This window comes from Danio rerio, chromosome 23 (assembly GCF_049306965.1).
Source record: "Danio rerio strain Tuebingen ecotype United States chromosome 23, GRCz12tu, whole genome shotgun sequence".
NCBI lineage: Eukaryota > Metazoa > Chordata > Actinopteri > Cypriniformes > Danionidae > Danio > Danio rerio.
The window spans coordinates 43240001-43257873 of record NC_133198.1 but is presented as its reverse complement, the minus strand read 5'-3'; the positions used below and the strand labels follow the sequence as shown (position 1 = coordinate 43257873).

Below are 17873 nucleotides of genomic sequence, written 5' to 3'. Positions count from 1 at the left end.
ACTCAACTATTTAGTCTCCACTTCACTTCCTAATCTGCAATTGCTTCTCTTTACCACTAACTGTACTCAAAAAAAAAAAAAAATGCTTTCCTTCTTAGACTTTACACACCTGAAACTTGCCTACAGCACTTATCCATTGTTGCTCTCATGGTTGTGTAAATTGCTTCCTTGTCCTCATTTGTAAGTCGCTTTGAATAAAAGCGTCTGCTAAATGACTAAATGTAAATGTAATTATATACGTTCTTTATAATAAAAAATATGTTTTAGGATGTGACAAGCAAAGCAAAACATTTTTGTTCAAATGTAACTTTAGTTTAGGGCTGTAGGCGAAGGTATAGGGCATTATTAAGTGTTTCATGTAGTTTTAATTAAAGTTTACATTTTTATAAACAAATTTGCTGTTAGATAAATACACATGGCACTTTTTTCATCAATACACATGTATGAGTACGTGTAGCCTACATTTGGAGACATAAATAGCAAATGTTTTGTCTAATCTCACTGATGAACACTCAAACACCCAGCTGCATCAGAATATTGACATTACATACGTTTGGTTTAAAACTATATGAAAAACGTACCACATCCACCATGTTGTCACTGTTGTTAATTGCGACGTCCATCTTCCACAGCCTCGAAGTGAAGTGTAGCTACAGCTGATTTCTACATGTAAACAAACACATTTCACATCAACAGCACTAAAACCTGACGCGAATAATGTACGTGAACGTGTTATTATGGTGCACCATGGTAACAGGAGGTCTAACGGCTGCAATGACTAACGACTGGATGTTTACATATTGTCGTGTTTTAGCGTGGATGTAATCTGTTATTTTTCTGTAAACTTGTGAAACCTTCAATGAGTTGCTGTGGGAATTTTTTAAAAACCTTCAAAGTGGAATGAAAGGTAAGATTGTTTAGCTACAAGCTCACTTGACTGTAATCAAAACATTGAAATAACTTATGGGATATTAAAACTGCTATGAAACAAACAATCATGCAACAAAAAAATAAATAAAAAATTCAGTGACGCCAGCTGAATTCAATTTAAAAATCTTGTTTAGCCCGGTTTTTTAGTCTTTACACAAATTACATGTAACACATCAGCTTTTTACAGCGTAATACTCTCTACTCACGACTCTTGAGTACTTTTGAAAAGTCTACTTTTTACTTGTACTTTAAGTAATATTCACAAAAGACTTTTACTCTATGTTCACAACATTTTTAAGCAAGTAATGGTTCAGTACTCTTTCCACCACTGCACAATTCTGATTTCAGACATTCAGAATTGTGCAATGATTGATGAACTGAGACGAAAAGACTAATTTTTTCCATGCAGAATCAAAAAAACAAAACAAAACAAAACCCTTCCATGGGCTTGGCTTTTCGGTTGCACTTTTTGCATGCCCCATTTCTCATCAAAATCGCTTAAGTAGAATAGTTACTGTAAAATCTAAAGATCAAAACACCACTTCAGTCTCCTCTGCACGCGAGATGAAAAGATCAAAAGTCTGAGGTTTGAGGAGGATGCAAACTCGACAAATAAACACAGAAAACAGTCCTAGATCAATCATGTTGCACATTTTAGCGCACTGAGTAGGTACGATCTTTTAACTCGCAGTGATTCGAGATGATATGAATGTCCTGAGAAAAATCTAACCAAATCATAGGACTGTGATGAAAATCCAGTTAATATTTTACTACGGTTTGTAGTCATGTGCACTGGTGAGTAATTTGCACTTTGGATCATCCTTGTGCTTCAGATCATCTGGAGTTCAGGTAAGCATGGTTTACATATCTTCATGTGACTAAGTTAAGGTTTAAGTATTTGTCCCTAAATGAAAAGTCTGAGACTACATTTAAGTCTAGTTGTTGTTGTTGGAGTGGATTTTACATTTAACTGAATTATACAACAATTTTGTAAAATTTTTGTTGGTTTTATTGTAAAATTTCAGTGTACAAAGAGGAAAGAACTAAACCTGGAAAGATCTGATCTGTTTCCGAACACAATGACTGATGAGAACACAACATATGACTATGATGATTACTATGAGGACCAGTTGTGCCGCAAAGACGACGTGGTCAAATTTGGATCCATTATTATCCCGCTGTTTTTCTCTATAGTGGTTGTGATGAGCTGCATTGGGAACATCCTGGTCTTGATCATCCTGGCGCTTTACGAGAATCTGAAATCCCTGACCAATGTGTTCATCATCCATTTATCGGTATCAAATCTGCTGTTCACGTTTGGTCTTCCATTCTGGGCTTCGTACTTCATCCATGGTTGGACGTTTGGAGAGATTGGCTGTAAAGCGGTCAAGTTTCTGTTCTACGTGGGCTTTTACAGCAGCGTGATGTTCTTGACTCTCATGACCATTCAGCGCTACATGGCAGTGGTTCATCCTTTGTCCGACTGGGAGAAATGCAGATGCTTTTCAGTCGCTCCCATTATCATTTGGATGATGAGTGGAACGGCTGCGCTGGTTGGTGCACATTATAGCAAAATCCTGAAAGATCTGAACAACACATACTGTGAATATGAAAGTATTAAAGTCAAATCAGGCATTGCTTATTATCAGAACGCTTTTTTCTTCATTGCATTTATATTTGTGTGGTTTTGCTATGGCCGAATGTGTTGGGCGATAACAAAATATCACAATCGTGAGACACACAGAACTGTTAGACTAACATTTCTCATTGCACTGTTGCTATTTTTCGGTTGGACTCCATATAACATTGCTATGTTCCTGAGATCTCTGACTGATCAGAATATATATCCATTTACACTCTGTGAAGTAAGCAAAACAGTCGACTACGCATATTACATTTGCCGACTGATTGCTTTCTCACACTGTAGCGTCAATCCAGCATTGTTCATTTTTGCTGATGCAAATTTCTGCAAACATTTACGAAAACGTTCATGGAAGTTCTTTTCAAATATCGATGTCTATGAATAACGAATGTTACTGAATGTGAAGTGTCCAGAATTTGATAATGAGACTTGAAAGTTGGGGACTTAAATGTTTTGTGACAAAACTAAATATTTGAATGTTTTTTGTATAAAATACATTTGAGCTGTGTAATCACATCAGCCTGAATACATGGCATTAAGTAAGGATGCTCCGATCAGGATTTTTGCAGCCGATACAGAGTACTGATTCTGATGCTTAAAGCTTTATGTAACTTTGCATTGACTAAAGCCCACTCTAGATACATTTACATTTAGTCATTTAGCTGATACTCAGACATTTAGCTTTAGATACTCAAGTGGAGGCGTCCTTAGGTCCTACCTAAAATAATAAACTAAGGATGCTGCATATAATCCAATACATTATTATTATTACTGCATATAATCTTAAACATGTCTCTTATAACCATTAAATTTGGACAGAAGCAGCTTTACAGAAAATATTATGCGGGAGACTTGTGGAACTTCCAGGACAGGTCATACGGTTAGACCAGGGATGGGCAAACTCGGTCCTGGAGGGCCAGTGTCCTGCACAGTTGAGCTCCAACTCTAATCAAACACACCTGCTTGTAGATTTTTAGTGATCTTGAAGACACTGATCAGCTTGTTCAGGTGCGTTTGACTAGTGTTGGAACAAAACTCTGCAGGGACACCGGCCCTCGAGGATCAAGTTTGCCCATCCCTGGGTTAGACACAAGATTGGGCTGATTGCTTCGCTCGCGTCACAGCAGCTCAAAATACTGGATAATCAATAGTTGCAACAAAGAGATCATTACTTGCCTGAGTCTCGCCAATAAACTGTAAAAGAGGTCGCACCACATCTGTATTTATTATAGCTGCTGTGACGCGTATGCATCGATCGCTTATGCCGCCACGCATCATTTGCCTCCTCACATGTTGTAGTGCTGTATAACCCAAGTGCACACATGTGTCTTCCTCTGCTTGTAAATTCATAAACAAACACCTGCAATGGGTTTCTGATATCGGCCAGATTGGCGAGTACTGATCGAGTCATTAAATGTGAATATCGGCAGATATCGATTTCCGGCTGACCCATCGGAGCATCCCTAGTATTGAATGTTAACATTGCACTCTAAACTGTGTATTTTAAACTTTAAGTAAAAAAAAAAAAAAAAAAAAAAAAAAATATATATATATATATATATATATATATATATATATATATATATATATATATATATATATATACATACTATATATTTAAAAAATATAATAAAATATAATACATATATATATATATATTATATTTTATTATTTTTTTATATATATATAAATATATATATATATTTTAATGAATATTTTTCTCCATTTCTCAGTAAATATAGGCAACATATTTTAGTACATTTAAACAAAACAGATTTAATAAACATAACATATAGTATTATAATATACTAATATAATATTTTAATCAACAAACACATTCAGAAATTGTAAACAATACAATTAAATGCAGGCAAAATATTGCAAAAAAAAAACCTAACACCTACAAAATTTGCTTTTCTCGATTTTTTGTCTTTTTTAAATTTGTATTTAATATTTTTCTATAACATGTAAATGTGGCTGTATTAGTTTTTGGACTGTTATCTTAAGTTATTTTCTTAGATTAGCTCCAGATTTTCCTTCAGTACTGACTAATCTAATGTATATGCACAAATATAATATTGTAAAGCTTCTTATTAAAATATGAATTTACAAGAGAGATTTGTGAGGGGTGTACTTAAATATGCTGAATTTACAAATCAATTTCTGTGTAAAGACTGTTTCAAATGACAGTTTGGTGTACTGTAAATGAAGTGTTGGTGACCTCAGATACTCCCACTCAGGATTACTGTAAATGCATGAGAACGGTCTGTGCGAGAAAAAAAATGCAGTCTATACAGTTTTGTTTTTGTGCTGTGAAACACATTCTTTCACATGACAAAGTGTAAATGTGGTCTGTGGAAGGAAGCACAGCATCATCAGGGTCTTACATAAACAGGAAAATGGAAGATTTAAGATCGGCCTTGACTTTTTAACAGGTTAATATCAATATCAGCATATTTGTAGCCTGTATATACAGCAGCCAACATTGGAAATGAATCAAAACCTTTCAAATGTGTCCTAAAAACCAAAAACAATACTCATTCTTGTCACTAACTTTTTATTACACTTTAAATGTATGCTAGAGATGAAACAAAATCCTTAATTATAAAGTCACAATTTGACATGTTTTAGGTACAGCGATAGAAATTAGATAGAAATTTACCGTAAGAGACTCAGATCCTGCTGCAGTAAACACCACCTCACCATAACACTCCACTTCCAACTTTCAATGACTTCTGCACACTAATTGGGTTCAGTCTTTCCACAGTTTAGCAATGAACAATGTTTTGCATCAGACACCAAAAAAAATTTAAAAGGATAATCTGAAGGAAAGTCTGCAATTGTATACTCATTCTTCGCTTGTTCCAAACTTGTTTGAGTTCCTTTCTTCTGTTGAACACAAAGAAAGATATACTGAAGAATGTTAAAAAAAAAAGCCATTGACTTCTATAGGAACAATTTATTATTTTTTTTAATATAGATGTCTACGGATGCTTTTTTCCAACATTCTTTAGAATATTTTGTTTTGTGTTAAACTAAAGAACGTCCGAAAAGTTTAAATCCACTTGAGTGTATGTAAATAATGGTTTCGTTTTTCGGATGATTTACAATTGATTAATAAATGAGTTTTCATGACTAAAGTGAACTTTGGGACAGTTCTCAGTCTATCAACATGTTCCTTTTTGGTCTAGTATTTTGACTCTTTTTGCTGAGGAAGGTTAGGTTTGAGCCAGTGGTCTGCACCAGACTTTTTTTAGAGTCCCGCTCCCATTAGGTTTTATTCCATAACCAACTGCTCCCGCTGTATTTTTAGTCTTCAGCCTCTTTCAGAATGTGATACCAGTAAATATCCGGAAAATTTCCAGAATGACTTCACCAGTAACACAGGTGCTGGAAAAAAGCATGTCCATAAAGCATTGGTCATGCGTTCATGTAACAGTCGTGAGTACTGGCTGTACCGGTGCTCAATAAGAATGAGGAAATCAGATATGCTGTTTCGAAATAACAACGTGACTCGGGAACGCTACATAGAAGGGTTTTCACGATAGTGGAACTTGATACCAATCAGTATTGAAATTTTAAAAACATCCATTTCCCACCAACATTTGAACACATTCCTAAACATCGCTAACTTGCCATTGTGTTCACCAGTGCTCAACAGAAATGACTGTGATTGGCCATGAAGGTCATCAGTTCACCAAACTCACAGCTGTTTACCGAATGTAACCACAGATACAGGGACACCGGAGTGTTTCAAAGTCACGTCTATAAGCTGACGTACGAGCAATCCGCTAATAAATGGTGGCTTTAAAATGCTCCAGCGTCCCTATATCTGTGTTTACACTCAGTAAAGAGCAGTGAGTTCAGTGAACTGATGACCTTTATGGCCAATCACAGTAATTTCTTGTCGAGCACATGAACACATTGGCAAATCAGCGCCGTTTAGGAACACGTTCAAATGTTAACGGGAAATGCCCGTTCTTAAAATATCAGTACTGACTGGTATCGAATTCCAGTATTGTAAAAACCCTACTATTTTGTTAGACTGCCCACTCCCGTTCAAATTACACCAGAGTTACTGATCGTTACCATGTTTTATTCGTAAACATATTCCCGTGAAATCTGCTCAAGTCCCGCAGCTCTCGTGGTAAAGCCACGGGAATGCAGACCTCTAGACTGAGCTTTCAGTCAAAATTCTCAAACATCAAGACATTATATATGGAGGTACAGACCTTAAAGGGAATGAACTCCAGCTGCACTGCTAAACCAATTGTCAGTTGAGATTCTTCACTTTCTTTTGTGGACGACCAGCCTTTTAGGGGGACTTCAGTTAATTAAAGACATTGTAAATATGCAATTATATAAACATCACAGATTTGAATGATCAACTTCTGCTGTGGCTGAAAGAGTCTTGGCCTTCATCTGGACAGCCAGCTGTTGGAGGCCTTCAATCACTTTAGAAAAAACATCAGCATTAGTAAGATTAAAGTTAAAATTAAAGTCCTGCTCGGATGTTCCACACTTTTAAGTTGACATTGTCATAATAAGGATCATAATCCAACTCGTAAAAACTAAATCAGGTGTGTTCAAGTCACTTCCGTCAGCACAAGATGGCGTTGTATCTGCATTTGATAAATAACAAGAAAAAACAGCAGGGTTGGTTAAAAAAACATATAGCACCAATTGTGTCATTACTGACAGTACATCCTACAAGAGCTGACTTTGCATCCAATAAATTCCACCCACTGTCCCACTTCAGACTAAACCATTTCATGTAAACCAACCGCTTTGAAACTTTGGCCACTACCTTAAAATGTCTTACTAAAGAACAGCAACAATAAAAAGTGACATTTTCAGTTCATGTTTCCAAATGAAACAGGAAGCTGAGGTATAATTAAACCCTCCCAAAATACTTAAAGTCCCTTCCCAAGATTTATTTTGCTTATTTGTCATGCAAATCTCAACCAACTTGTTTCTGTTCACCAGCAGTTTGATGTCATACTCTACCACAATAACTGACTAATTTAAGGTAAGAATGAATTATTTATCATTGAATTTAGGTTTTTATCATTTATTAAATTGTTCAAATTAAACCATTAACTCTAATACAAGTTCGACTCTTGTAAAGCATAAAAATAGCATAGTAAGTGAACATACTTGTTTTTCTGATAAACAATGCTAAAGACTATTATTTGAAAAGTTACATTCAGTGTCAGAATGTCTTTGTTTTGGTCTGTTTAACTCCGCCCACTGCCTGTTTACCCAATTATATTTGGTGGAAAACTGTATTTGATTTTAGTCATGATGGCTGCCTCAATATAGGAAACAAAAAATGCGACCTCCAGAGGACAGTAGCAGCCTCTGAAAAGAGACATTCAAAGTTATAAAAACCCACATGAGGTGTTTTTAAATTAGCAAATAATTAAAATATTAAAAGCTTACACACAAGTTGAGCAGCTTACATTGTAAGGATTGGTCATCAGGCACGCTCACACGTGACATCAATCTGGCAACCTGCATCGTTGGATGACCTCTTCAATATTTTGAATTTGCACTACAATACCTAGCTCAACCACTAGGTGTCCATCCGATATAATACACCTTCAGAGAGGAGCTATTATGCAAAATTAACTTTTATAAAGGGTTTAAACAAGTGTGTGGCAACAGCAAGTGAATATAGCCAGTCTCTAATGGTAAAAATATATAAATTCAAATTTTTTATATATATTAAAAAAATGTATCTCTTAAATATAAATCTCTCTTTTAAATTAATATTTTTGATAGGAAGCTATACAATATGATATTTGTGCATATACATAAGATTAGTCAGTACTGAAGCCAAATCTGGAGCTCATCTAACAAAATAACTAACGATCCAAAAACTAGTACAGCCAAATTTATGTTATAGAAAAATATTAAATACAAATTTAAAAAAAGAGGAAAAATCAGGAGAAGCAAAACAATGGAAAGATTTAGTTGAAACTTTGTAGGTTTTTTTTTTTTTTTTTTTTTGAATTTAATTGAATTATCTTTTAATTTCTAAACATGTTTGGTGACTAAAATATTATTTTAATAAGTATATCTGTTTAATAAATCTGTTTTGTACAAATGCACCAAAATACACTCCCTTTATTCACTGAGAAATCGAGAAAAATATTTATTTTCAAAATGGGGTGTGCTCAATTATGCTTAGCACCTTAGGTGCATAATTATAACTAAAATCAGTTCAATAACAAATGTAATCTTTGTTATGCAGAAAACATCATGACTGAAGAGTACACAACTCTCGATGATGAGCCAGAAGATGAACTCTGCCGGAAAGATGCGGTCATCAAATTCGGATCCATTGTTATTCCACTCTTTTTTGCTCTTCTGGTTGTGTTTAGCTGCGTTGGTAACACGTTGGTTCTGGTCATCCTGGTGCTGTATGAGAAGCTTAAATCCCTGATCAACCTCCTGATTCTCAATTTAGCTCTGTCAGATCTGCTCTTCACTTTTGGACTTCCTTTCTGGGCTTCGTACTTCATCCATGGTTGGACGTTTGGAGAGATTGGCTGTAAAGCGGTCAAGTTTCTGTTCTACGTGGGCTTTTACAGCAGCGTGTTGTTCTTAACTCTAATGACCATTCAGCGCTACATGGCAGTGGTTCATCCTCTGTCCGACTGGAAGAAACACAGATGTTTTTCAGTTGCGCCATTTATCATTTGGATTCTAAGTGGAACAGCTGCGCTGTCAGTCTCACTTCGCAGCAAAGTCTTAATACACGATGATAACCTTTACTGTGAATTTGACAGTATAAAAGTAAAACATGTCGCCGTTTACTCACAAAACATTTTCTTCTTGATGGCGTTTTGCATCATGGGATTTTGCCATGCCAGAATGTTTCAGGTAATAACCCAATCTCAATCGAGACGTCGACGGAAAACTATCAATCTCATATTTTGCATAGGCATAGCGTTCTTCATCGGCTGGGTTCCATACAACATTGTTATGCTCTTGAAAACTTTACAGGATTACGCTTTGCCGCCATTCTTAATCTGTAGTGTCTCCATTCATCTTGACTATGCATTTTATGCTTGCCGTCTATTGGCGTTTTCACACTGCTGCCTAAACCCAGTGCTTTATACTTTAATTGGAGAAAGATTCCAGAAACATTTACGAACATTACCCAAGAAAATATGTTTAAAATAAAGCAATTCTGATCCATCCTGAAAACAATTTTGCAATTCATATTCTGTTTTTGGTGTGCAGTCGGTAAGATGTTTGCTTTAAGAGACATCAAATGCATTTAAAGTGACACTAAAGATGTTATTTTGAATAAATTGTTGACCTAAATTAAACTGACCCACTCACACGCACATGCAGTTTCTCCACGATGGATGTCTAGTGTTCTCTAGCCTCTCAAGAAGTTTGGCCTGAGGAGAAATGGTTGTTCCCAACTGAACCTAGTTTCCTCTCAAGTTTTTTTTCCTTTCGTCAATTGGTAAAGTTTTGGCGCTCGCCACTGTTGCCACTGGCTTGTGCTGTGTTTTGAGACTTGTGGAACTGTGCATCGATTTATGTGCTCTTCAGTGTTTGGACTTTCAGCAGTGAAAATTAAACCACACTGAACTGAACTGTGAAAACCTGACGGACACAGATTCAATTGTAAAAGCGCTATAGAAATAGTAAGAAAATAGAATTAATTTTCATTTCTCATTAGAATTATCTTTATTGGAAATATTTAGCATATTCTTTGTATATAACTCTGCTTTTTGTGAAGATGTGTTTAACGAAGCATTTTGCAGAAGGAGACATCTCCGACAAGAAATATGCTTCAGGAACAATAAAAATAACGTGCGTCTCTCGCTTCTGATTTCCTGTGTAACCATTTATGAAAACATGTAGGGGCCTATGGAGGTCTCTAAGTATATGCATTTAACTGCTTCAGTTCTTCTGCGCAGAAAAGGGGAACTACAGACGGTGCAGAAAAGCTACCAGAGACAACCGGCCTTCTTCAAAGGCAAATCCATTAGAGAAAAAATACCCAGCAGGGCAGAAAGGAAAACAAATAAGAATTGAAGCAGAGGTGCCCAAACTCAGTCCTGGAGGGCCGGTGTCCTGCATTGTTTAGCTCCAACACCCTTTAACACACCTGCACTGAAGTTTTTGTATACCTAGAAAGAGCTTGAGTTGCTGGTTCAGGTGTGTCTAATTGGGGTTGGAACTAAAATATGCAGGACACCGGCTCTCCAGGACTGAGTTTGGACATCCCTGTGTTGGAGTCTTCAGATAGGTGTTGAAGCCTCCAGATACTGACGTTTTCACAGATTTTGCTGAAGGATCCAGAAACAAAACTTCTGCTCAATATGAATGATCTGAAGTGTCATAAAATAAATACATATTTCTTTTTAAAGTTTTATGGACTGTTTTATAATGAGAATGTGTTTTATGGTATCAAATGGTGATGAAATGACGTGCCATGAGCTGATACCAGCAAAAGACAGCTCTTTTACAGAAGTAGAAGACAGAATTAAAATAAAATAACTTGTGGTGCAGTGGGTAGCGCTGTCGCCTCACAGCAAGAAGGTCGCTCGTTCGAGCACCGGCTGGGTCAGTTGGTGTTTCTGTATGGAGTTTGCATGTTCTCCTTGTGTTGCCGTGGGTTTGCTCCGGGTGCTCCGGTTTCCCCCACAAGTCCAAAAACATGCGCTACAGGTGAATTGGGTAAGCTAAATAGTCTGTAGTGCATGTGTGTGAATGGGAGTGTATGGGTGTTTCCCAGTGATGAGTTGCTGCTGGAAGGGCATCAGCTGCGTAAAACATATGCTGGATAAGTTGGTGGTTCATTCCGCTGTGGCGACGTCAGATTAAAAAAGGAAAAAATGAATGAATGAATATTATGGCTATTTTTCAGATGCATTGCATGACATTCGAGTAACCCAAATTTATTAGAATTTTTTTTTTAATTATTTTTGCTTCATAAAAAGAAAACCTTTATAAACACTATAAACTTTAAGAACCCTGTTTGAGAAGGGTAAAAAAAAGAATTAAACTTCGTAGTGCAACCACACACGCTGGCAGATCTAAACATCAAATTGTTCCAGTTATGAAAGTATAAACTAGGCCAGCTAAATGTCAAACACACGCACCACAATGAAAAGTTCATTCGTAACAAACACATGCACTGTAAAAACTTTAAAGTGAGGAAACGCATTGGATTAAAATTAAGTAAATAAATTATGTGCAAATTAAAAAAAAAAAAAAATCAACTTAACTGTTAAGTTACAACAGATTTACTCACTTTTTAAAGTAAAGTCAGCTTGTTGATTTTAAGGCAATGGATTCACTCACTTTCATGTAGTAAAAGAAACTAATTGTAGGGGTTGCACTGTCGCTATACAGCAAGAATGTTGCTGGTTCGAGCCCCGTCTGGGCCAGTAGACATTTGTTTAGAGTTTGGATGCTCTCCCCATGTTGGTGTGGTTTTCTCTGGGTGCTCTGGTTTCCCCCACAGTCTTAAGACATGCCCTATAGGTGAATTGAATAAGCTAAATTGGCCATGGTGTATGTGTCTGACTGCAAGAGTGTATGGGTGTTTCTCATTACTGGGTTGCGGCTGGAAGGGCATCCGCTGCATAAAACATATGCTGGAATAGTTGGCGGTTCATTCTGCTGTGGCGGCCCCTGATAAATAAGGGACAAAGACGGAGTGAGTACATTAAAAAAAACAAACCAGTCCAAGTGGTTTCCAGATAAAAAGTTTAATTGATTTTCATCATTTGTACATGCATATAGACTGACTTGTTCGGGAGTAAATGCATCGTTCTTGTTTTTTTTTAAAGTGGTACTCAGTGCTGTTGGTAGGGTAAAGGACACATGGGTGCAACACCAGAAGTGCTCAATACAAACAAGTCTGGACTGAGAAATCTGCCCTGACGTCTCAGTAAACAAGTTGTGCTTGTTTTAAACCCTCACCCGCCATCATACATGAGATTCTGTGCAATGTTTATGTAGAGTTTGCATATCAAGATTTACAATTTCTTCCTTGGAGATATGTCATTGATCCCTGCTGCTTCTTACTTTTTTTGCAAGGTACATTCAGCGAAACTGATCACAACAAAAACAGAGACAGTCCTATGCTAATAAATAGCTTTATAACGTGTCCTTTATAGAAGGGTTTCCCAACCCTGTTCCCAAAGGCACACCAACAGTACACATTTTCAACCTCTTCCTATTCAAACACACCTTAAACCAACTCCTCAGAACATTAGGAGGCTCAAAAACCAGATCAGATAAGGGAGACATCCAAAATATGTACCACTGGTGTGCCTTTAGGAACAGGGCTGGGAAACACTGCTATATAGTATACTTGGTACCAACATAGGATACTAAGTTTTCCATATGACTAATTAATGTTGGTATTTCATGGAGCTGTTATGGAAATGGTTAAATGACGCAGCAATGTGTTAGGAGGACATCTCAAAAATCAAAAACGACAAATCAGCCCTTAAACAAACTAACCCTCCAAACTTTACTTCATCTGATAAGGCAGAGGAAAGACAAAAGGTAGCAGCATTTCAGATTTAAAGAGATTCTGCATACTTTTATTATTATAGCTTTTGAAAACTCTCTTGATTTTCGATGATTAGTTTGGGATTTACTGATGAAATAGACATTACTTCGCATATACACGTTCCTATGATAGAAGTTGTTTTCGGATGTCTGTGATTAATGCTACACAAAAACAACACGGCTAGAAAACCATAAGTTGGGTGAATCTCCAAGAAATTATATATATTTCAACACAAAATCTAATGGAAAAGGGTGTTTTCTTTTTTAAATCAGCATTACATTAAAAGGCAGTAGAACATTTGGTAACTTTCCATATATACACTTCACAATTTACACAGTATCTACATTTTAGGCCATAATAATTATGATTAATTGAGGAAAATAAGCTTTATTTTAACATAAATAACATGCATGTATTCCATTTAATTTTGTGTTAAATATTTGATGGATTTTTTTTTTTGAGATTCAAACAACCCAAACTTATTAGACAAAAACAAATCATCTCAAACTGCGTATACTGGGGTGGAATGAGCCGAGCGACCAAAGATGCATAAATGCATAGAGGCAATAATCCGTTCAAGCTTTACAAAGAGGGAAGAAAAAATGCTCTCTTCATTTAAACAGCAATTATAAAACTAAGCAGAGAGTTCAGCCAACTCAAACTGCTGGCTTAACGGGAGCAAAAAGACAGGATTTTGCTGTAAAGTGACGCCCACATGACATACATCATTTTCTCGATAGTCACACATTCCTTACGGTCAGCACTTCGCAAGAGCTTCCTCGAAAGAGGGCACATTTCTCTTCAAGTATTAGATTTGGCTTCAGTGGTTTCTCCCCCAGTGATGGAAGATGTGGTTTCTGGAGCGACCCACTTCAGTTTTGGGGGAAAATGATAACCGGAAGTCAAGAGAACGGCCAAGAGACGTTTTGTTTGGTTTGCCATTTTAGGTTGAGTTGGATTCAGACGAAGAGAAGTACTTCATTTTCTTAGTATTTCTCTTCCTTATGTTGCTTGTTGCACTTCCACCATTATAAATATTCATACATCTATTATGGAAAAAGAAAAAAAAATAATGAAGAAATTATTATTATATTCTATCAAACATTAATTTCAAACAATTTCAAAGCTAATTAAAATGTTTAATACAAATAAGAATTATTAGTACACCCTAGTGAATATGGTAAAGACAACCATCAAGAGAACTATATTTATATTACATTTAATTGAAATTATTTTTCTTGCAACACTTCAGAATTTAACTGTAGTATCTTTTTATTAATAAGAGATTAACACACTCTTATTTTAATGATTATTACTGTTTACTAGTGGTTTAATGGATCAACTGTATGGAACACAACCCACTAAATTTGTAACATTCACACACTACCTGACAAAATTCTTATGGCCTATTCACAACAAATAATAACTTGACTTTTAGTTAATCATTTGGTATCAGAAGTGGTTTATATGAAAGGCAAAGGCCTCTAGATTTTTTTATTTAGATTTTATTTAGATTTAGAGGTTATTTTACCACAATAAAATCTGATCATGCCTTGATTTGCAATTATTTCATTAGGACAGAAAGGTCTGACTTTGCTTAGACGAAAATCTAGTCTCTTAAAAGTAATAATGTCCAGTATAGATTATAAAATCATGCTGCAGTGGAAACAGAATGAATATTGTGTCTGACTCCATCATGAGCTTGGAGGACTGCATCCATACATCTCTGCAATGACTCAAATCACTGATTAATAAAGTCATCTGGAATGGCAAAGAAAGCGTTCTTGCAGGACTCCCAGAGTTCATCAAGATTCTTTAGATTCATCTTCAATGTCTCCTTCATCTTAACAAAGACATGCTCAATACTTTTTATGTCTGGTGACTGGGCTGGCCAATCCTGGAATACCTTGACCTTCTTTGCTTTCAGAAACTTTGATGTGGAGGCTGAAGTATGAGATGAGCACTATCCTGCTGAAGAATTTACCCTCTCCTGTGGTTTGTAATGTAATGGGTAGAGCAAATGTCTTGATACCTCAGGCTGTTGATGTTGCCATCCACTCTGCAGAATGTAACCCCAAACCATGATTTTTCCTTCACCAAACTTGACTGATTTCTATGAGAATCTTGGGTCCGTGCAGGTCTTCTGCAGAATTTGTGATGATTAGGATGCAGTTCAACAGATAATTCATCAGAAAAAAAGAAAGAAAAAAAAAATCGACCTTCTGCCCTTTGTCTAAATGATCAACTAGAAGTCAAGTTATCATTTGTTGCTCTTACAACTGGGATTGACAACAGGACTTCTCTTTCTGCGTCATTCAAATCACATGTGTGAAAGTATCTTGGCTTTCCTGTAAAAATATAACGATGATGGAATAAGCAGTGGAGGCACCTAATTGCCTTCTTAGGTTATTGAAGGTGTTTTCCGTCACTACTTGTTCAGCCTGTATTAATGCATTCCATGTAAAGCTGTACAATTAAACATTAAAAGATCGAGATCTCAATTCAATCACCCACGCAACAAATAATAAATGACGATGATTTGCATGTTAAATATTCCTTCGATCTGCGTTTGATTGAGAGAGATTCAGTTTTCACCCTTTTCAATCAGTTACAAAGAATCAAACAACAGAAGTACTGGGATAACAGTTTACAGTTCAGATATGAACACTGAAGTTTATTATAAAGATTAAAATCATTGTTTATCCTGATGCTGTTGTAGCAATTACATTGTTTAAACAAAAGGTGGCGATAAACAACTATAAAAAAAGTCACAATAGTTCTTCAAAAAATCATACATGTATTAATAAAACATGAAGTTCTATAAGGCCCCGTTTACACTGTCAGGTCTTGATGCCCAATTCCGATTTGTTGCCTGTTGTTCTTTTCAGACAGAACCTGCAGACAATTTTTGCTATTTCTGCAGAGAAATTTAGCGGAGGATTTATGCGGAATGATTTTGGGAGTATAACTAAAAACTTTATAAATTCAATAAAATTTTGAAAGAAATAATTATGTTTATTTAATGTTTACAATGCAAATCTAATTAGATCCACTTATTTGGTAAACAAAGCAAGTCCATAATATAATATATCTATTAAAAGACAAACTGTTTTGTACATAAATTAAATGAACACATTCATATTAGTCAATATTATTACTCTAATTTAAAAACTAAATAAACATAAATGTACACATATTTACACAAGTAAATAGACTCATTGTTGGACTACAAATCTGGGCAGATTCCATGTGGGCTTAATTGTTACCCATATCCGATTTATGTGTTTACACTTGCCATGCAATTTATGACGTTGCGCATGCGCAAAGGTGGGTTCTAGCATCTGTGCCACACTATCCACGATGGAAGAAATTGTCTTGCTTTTAGCTCTGCTAAATATGCAAAATTTGCCCAACTTTAAAATGATTATGAGGCGGTGGAGGAGGGAAAGGGCCGTCATCGCAGCTTGTGCCTATGGTTTATATATAGTGTCCTCCACCATTCAGAGGAATGTGAGTACAAGAGAGATCTCAGGTCTGGTGGGAATTGTGGCAACTGACCACTTTCCTCACCCATGTTTCCTCTGTTGTTGTGGCGTCTCCACACACGCTCTTTCTTCTACGCCATTAAACCGCAGAGAAGTACCACATTGTCGCAAGTTTAATGACGTACAATATGAAATGCCTCAATAAATCTGATCTGCCTGTTCACATGATCAGGGTTTCTGCAGGTTTCACAGAGTTAAATTTAAGACTTAAGACATTTTTAAGACCATTATGAATGAAATTTTAGACCCATAAAGGGCTAAAGGCTAAGGAATTTTTCAAATGGTCCAGATGGAAAAGATTTTTATTGCCCAATCAAAAAATATATAATAATATTAATTGTATACATTTAATAATACAATAATACATTAATAATAAAAAATTTAATATTTGAGATTTTATTGATTAGCCAAATATTTTAAATATTGTGTAAAAACAAGCAACCTCTACTTGCATCCATACATTTTTCCAAGATAACTTTCTGTAAAATAAAAAAGAACAATTGTTTTAAAAGTTTTACAAACTATAATAAATTAAATCTATGCACAACATTCTGTTCAGGTCAGGATCCCCAGCAGTAAATACATGAAGGACATTTAAAGAAATGTTATTGTAGGGAAAATAATTAAACTATTATGATAGAGTTAAAAAATTACCTTTTTTAAATAAAAAGTTTAGATTAGTTTAGATGAATTGTTGGTGATTGTATGGGTTTTGTCCAGATTTTGGTAGCAATACATGAACAAGGGAAATTAAGACATGTTAAAAAAAAAAAAAGATTTAAGACCAACAACACAATATTTCAGAAAATATAAGACTTTTTAAGGCCTTAAATTTGTTTTTTGAGATTTAAGACATTTTAAGACGTTTTAAGACCCTGCAGGAACCCTGATGATAGTCGCATTGTCACATATCCGATTTATATCTGATTTATTTCCACATTTGAAGGAGGCCAAAAACAGATCGCAGAATATCCAAACACACGTGTTTTTTTTTTCTTGTTTACACGGTCATGAAACAGATCTGATCTGTGTCACATATGAGCAAAAGTTTCTTGCAGTAATGTTTTTTGTAACAAATGGAAAGCAATTGACATTTCTTATATCTTTTTTGCTGATCCAAAAAAATGGTGACTGTAAAACCATAGTGTGATCTAAACCGTGAGATTTGTGATCCGTTACACCACTAGGGTTTATATGAACC

At 35.7% G+C, this 17873-nt stretch overlaps 4 protein-coding genes across 27 annotated transcripts in view; 2 read left to right on the top strand and 2 right to left on the bottom strand.

The window, feature by feature from the left end:
* The window catches only part of fyco1a (FYVE and coiled-coil domain autophagy adaptor 1a), an 89366-nt gene extending 88622 nt beyond the window's left edge, over nucleotides 1–744 (bottom strand). The window contains exon 1 of the mRNA XM_073939341.1: nucleotides 582–744. The gene's annotated coding sequence lies outside the window, so the exon portion shown is untranslated. The remainder of the gene's footprint in view (nucleotides 1–581) is intronic.
* A 73-nt stretch (nucleotides 745–817) lies between these two features.
* On the top strand, nucleotides 818–3142 carry LOC793479 (chemokine XC receptor 1-like). Of its 2 annotated transcripts, none has more exons than XM_073939413.1 (2): nucleotides 818–907; nucleotides 1956–3142. In XM_073939413.1, exon 2 carries the CDS (start codon nucleotides 2010–2012, stop codon nucleotides 2955–2957), a length of 948 nt encoding a protein of 315 aa, XP_073795514.1. In that variant the 5' UTR covers nucleotides 818–907; nucleotides 1956–2009; the 3' UTR covers nucleotides 2958–3142. The 2 variants fall into 2 exon arrangements, with proteins under 2 accessions (XP_073795514.1, XP_001333240.4); XM_001333204.9 differs by lacking the exon at nucleotides 818–907 and adding an exon at nucleotides 1744–1779.
* Nucleotides 3143–7524: 4382 nt separating this feature from the next.
* LOC793148 (chemokine XC receptor 1-like) lies at nucleotides 7525–11508 on the top strand. Its single transcript, XM_005174146.5, has 2 exons — nucleotides 7525–7601; nucleotides 8829–11508. The coding sequence occupies exon 2, from the start codon at nucleotides 8837–8839 to the stop codon at nucleotides 9761–9763; it is 927 nt and encodes a 308-aa protein (XP_005174203.1). The 5' UTR covers nucleotides 7525–7601; nucleotides 8829–8836; the 3' UTR covers nucleotides 9764–11508.
* Nucleotides 11509–12299: 791 nt separating this feature from the next.
* Nucleotides 12300–17873, bottom strand: part of map7b (microtubule-associated protein 7b) — an 87800-nt gene continuing 82226 nt past the window's right edge. For all 23 annotated transcript variants that reach the window (XM_021470034.3, XM_073939385.1, XM_073939386.1 and 20 more), the window contains one exon: nucleotides 12300–14173. The gene's annotated coding sequence lies outside the window, so the exon portion shown is untranslated. The remainder of the gene's footprint in view (nucleotides 14174–17873) is intronic.

What these genes read in the sequence shown, in the direction of transcription:
- LOC793479 (XM_073939413.1), top strand. Translation starts at nt 2,010, where the DNA reads ATGACTGATGAGAACACAACATATGACTATGATGATTACTATGAGGAC.
- LOC793148 (XM_005174146.5), top strand. Translation starts at nt 8,837, where the DNA reads ATGACTGAAGAGTACACAACTCTCGATGATGAGCCAGAAGATGAACTC.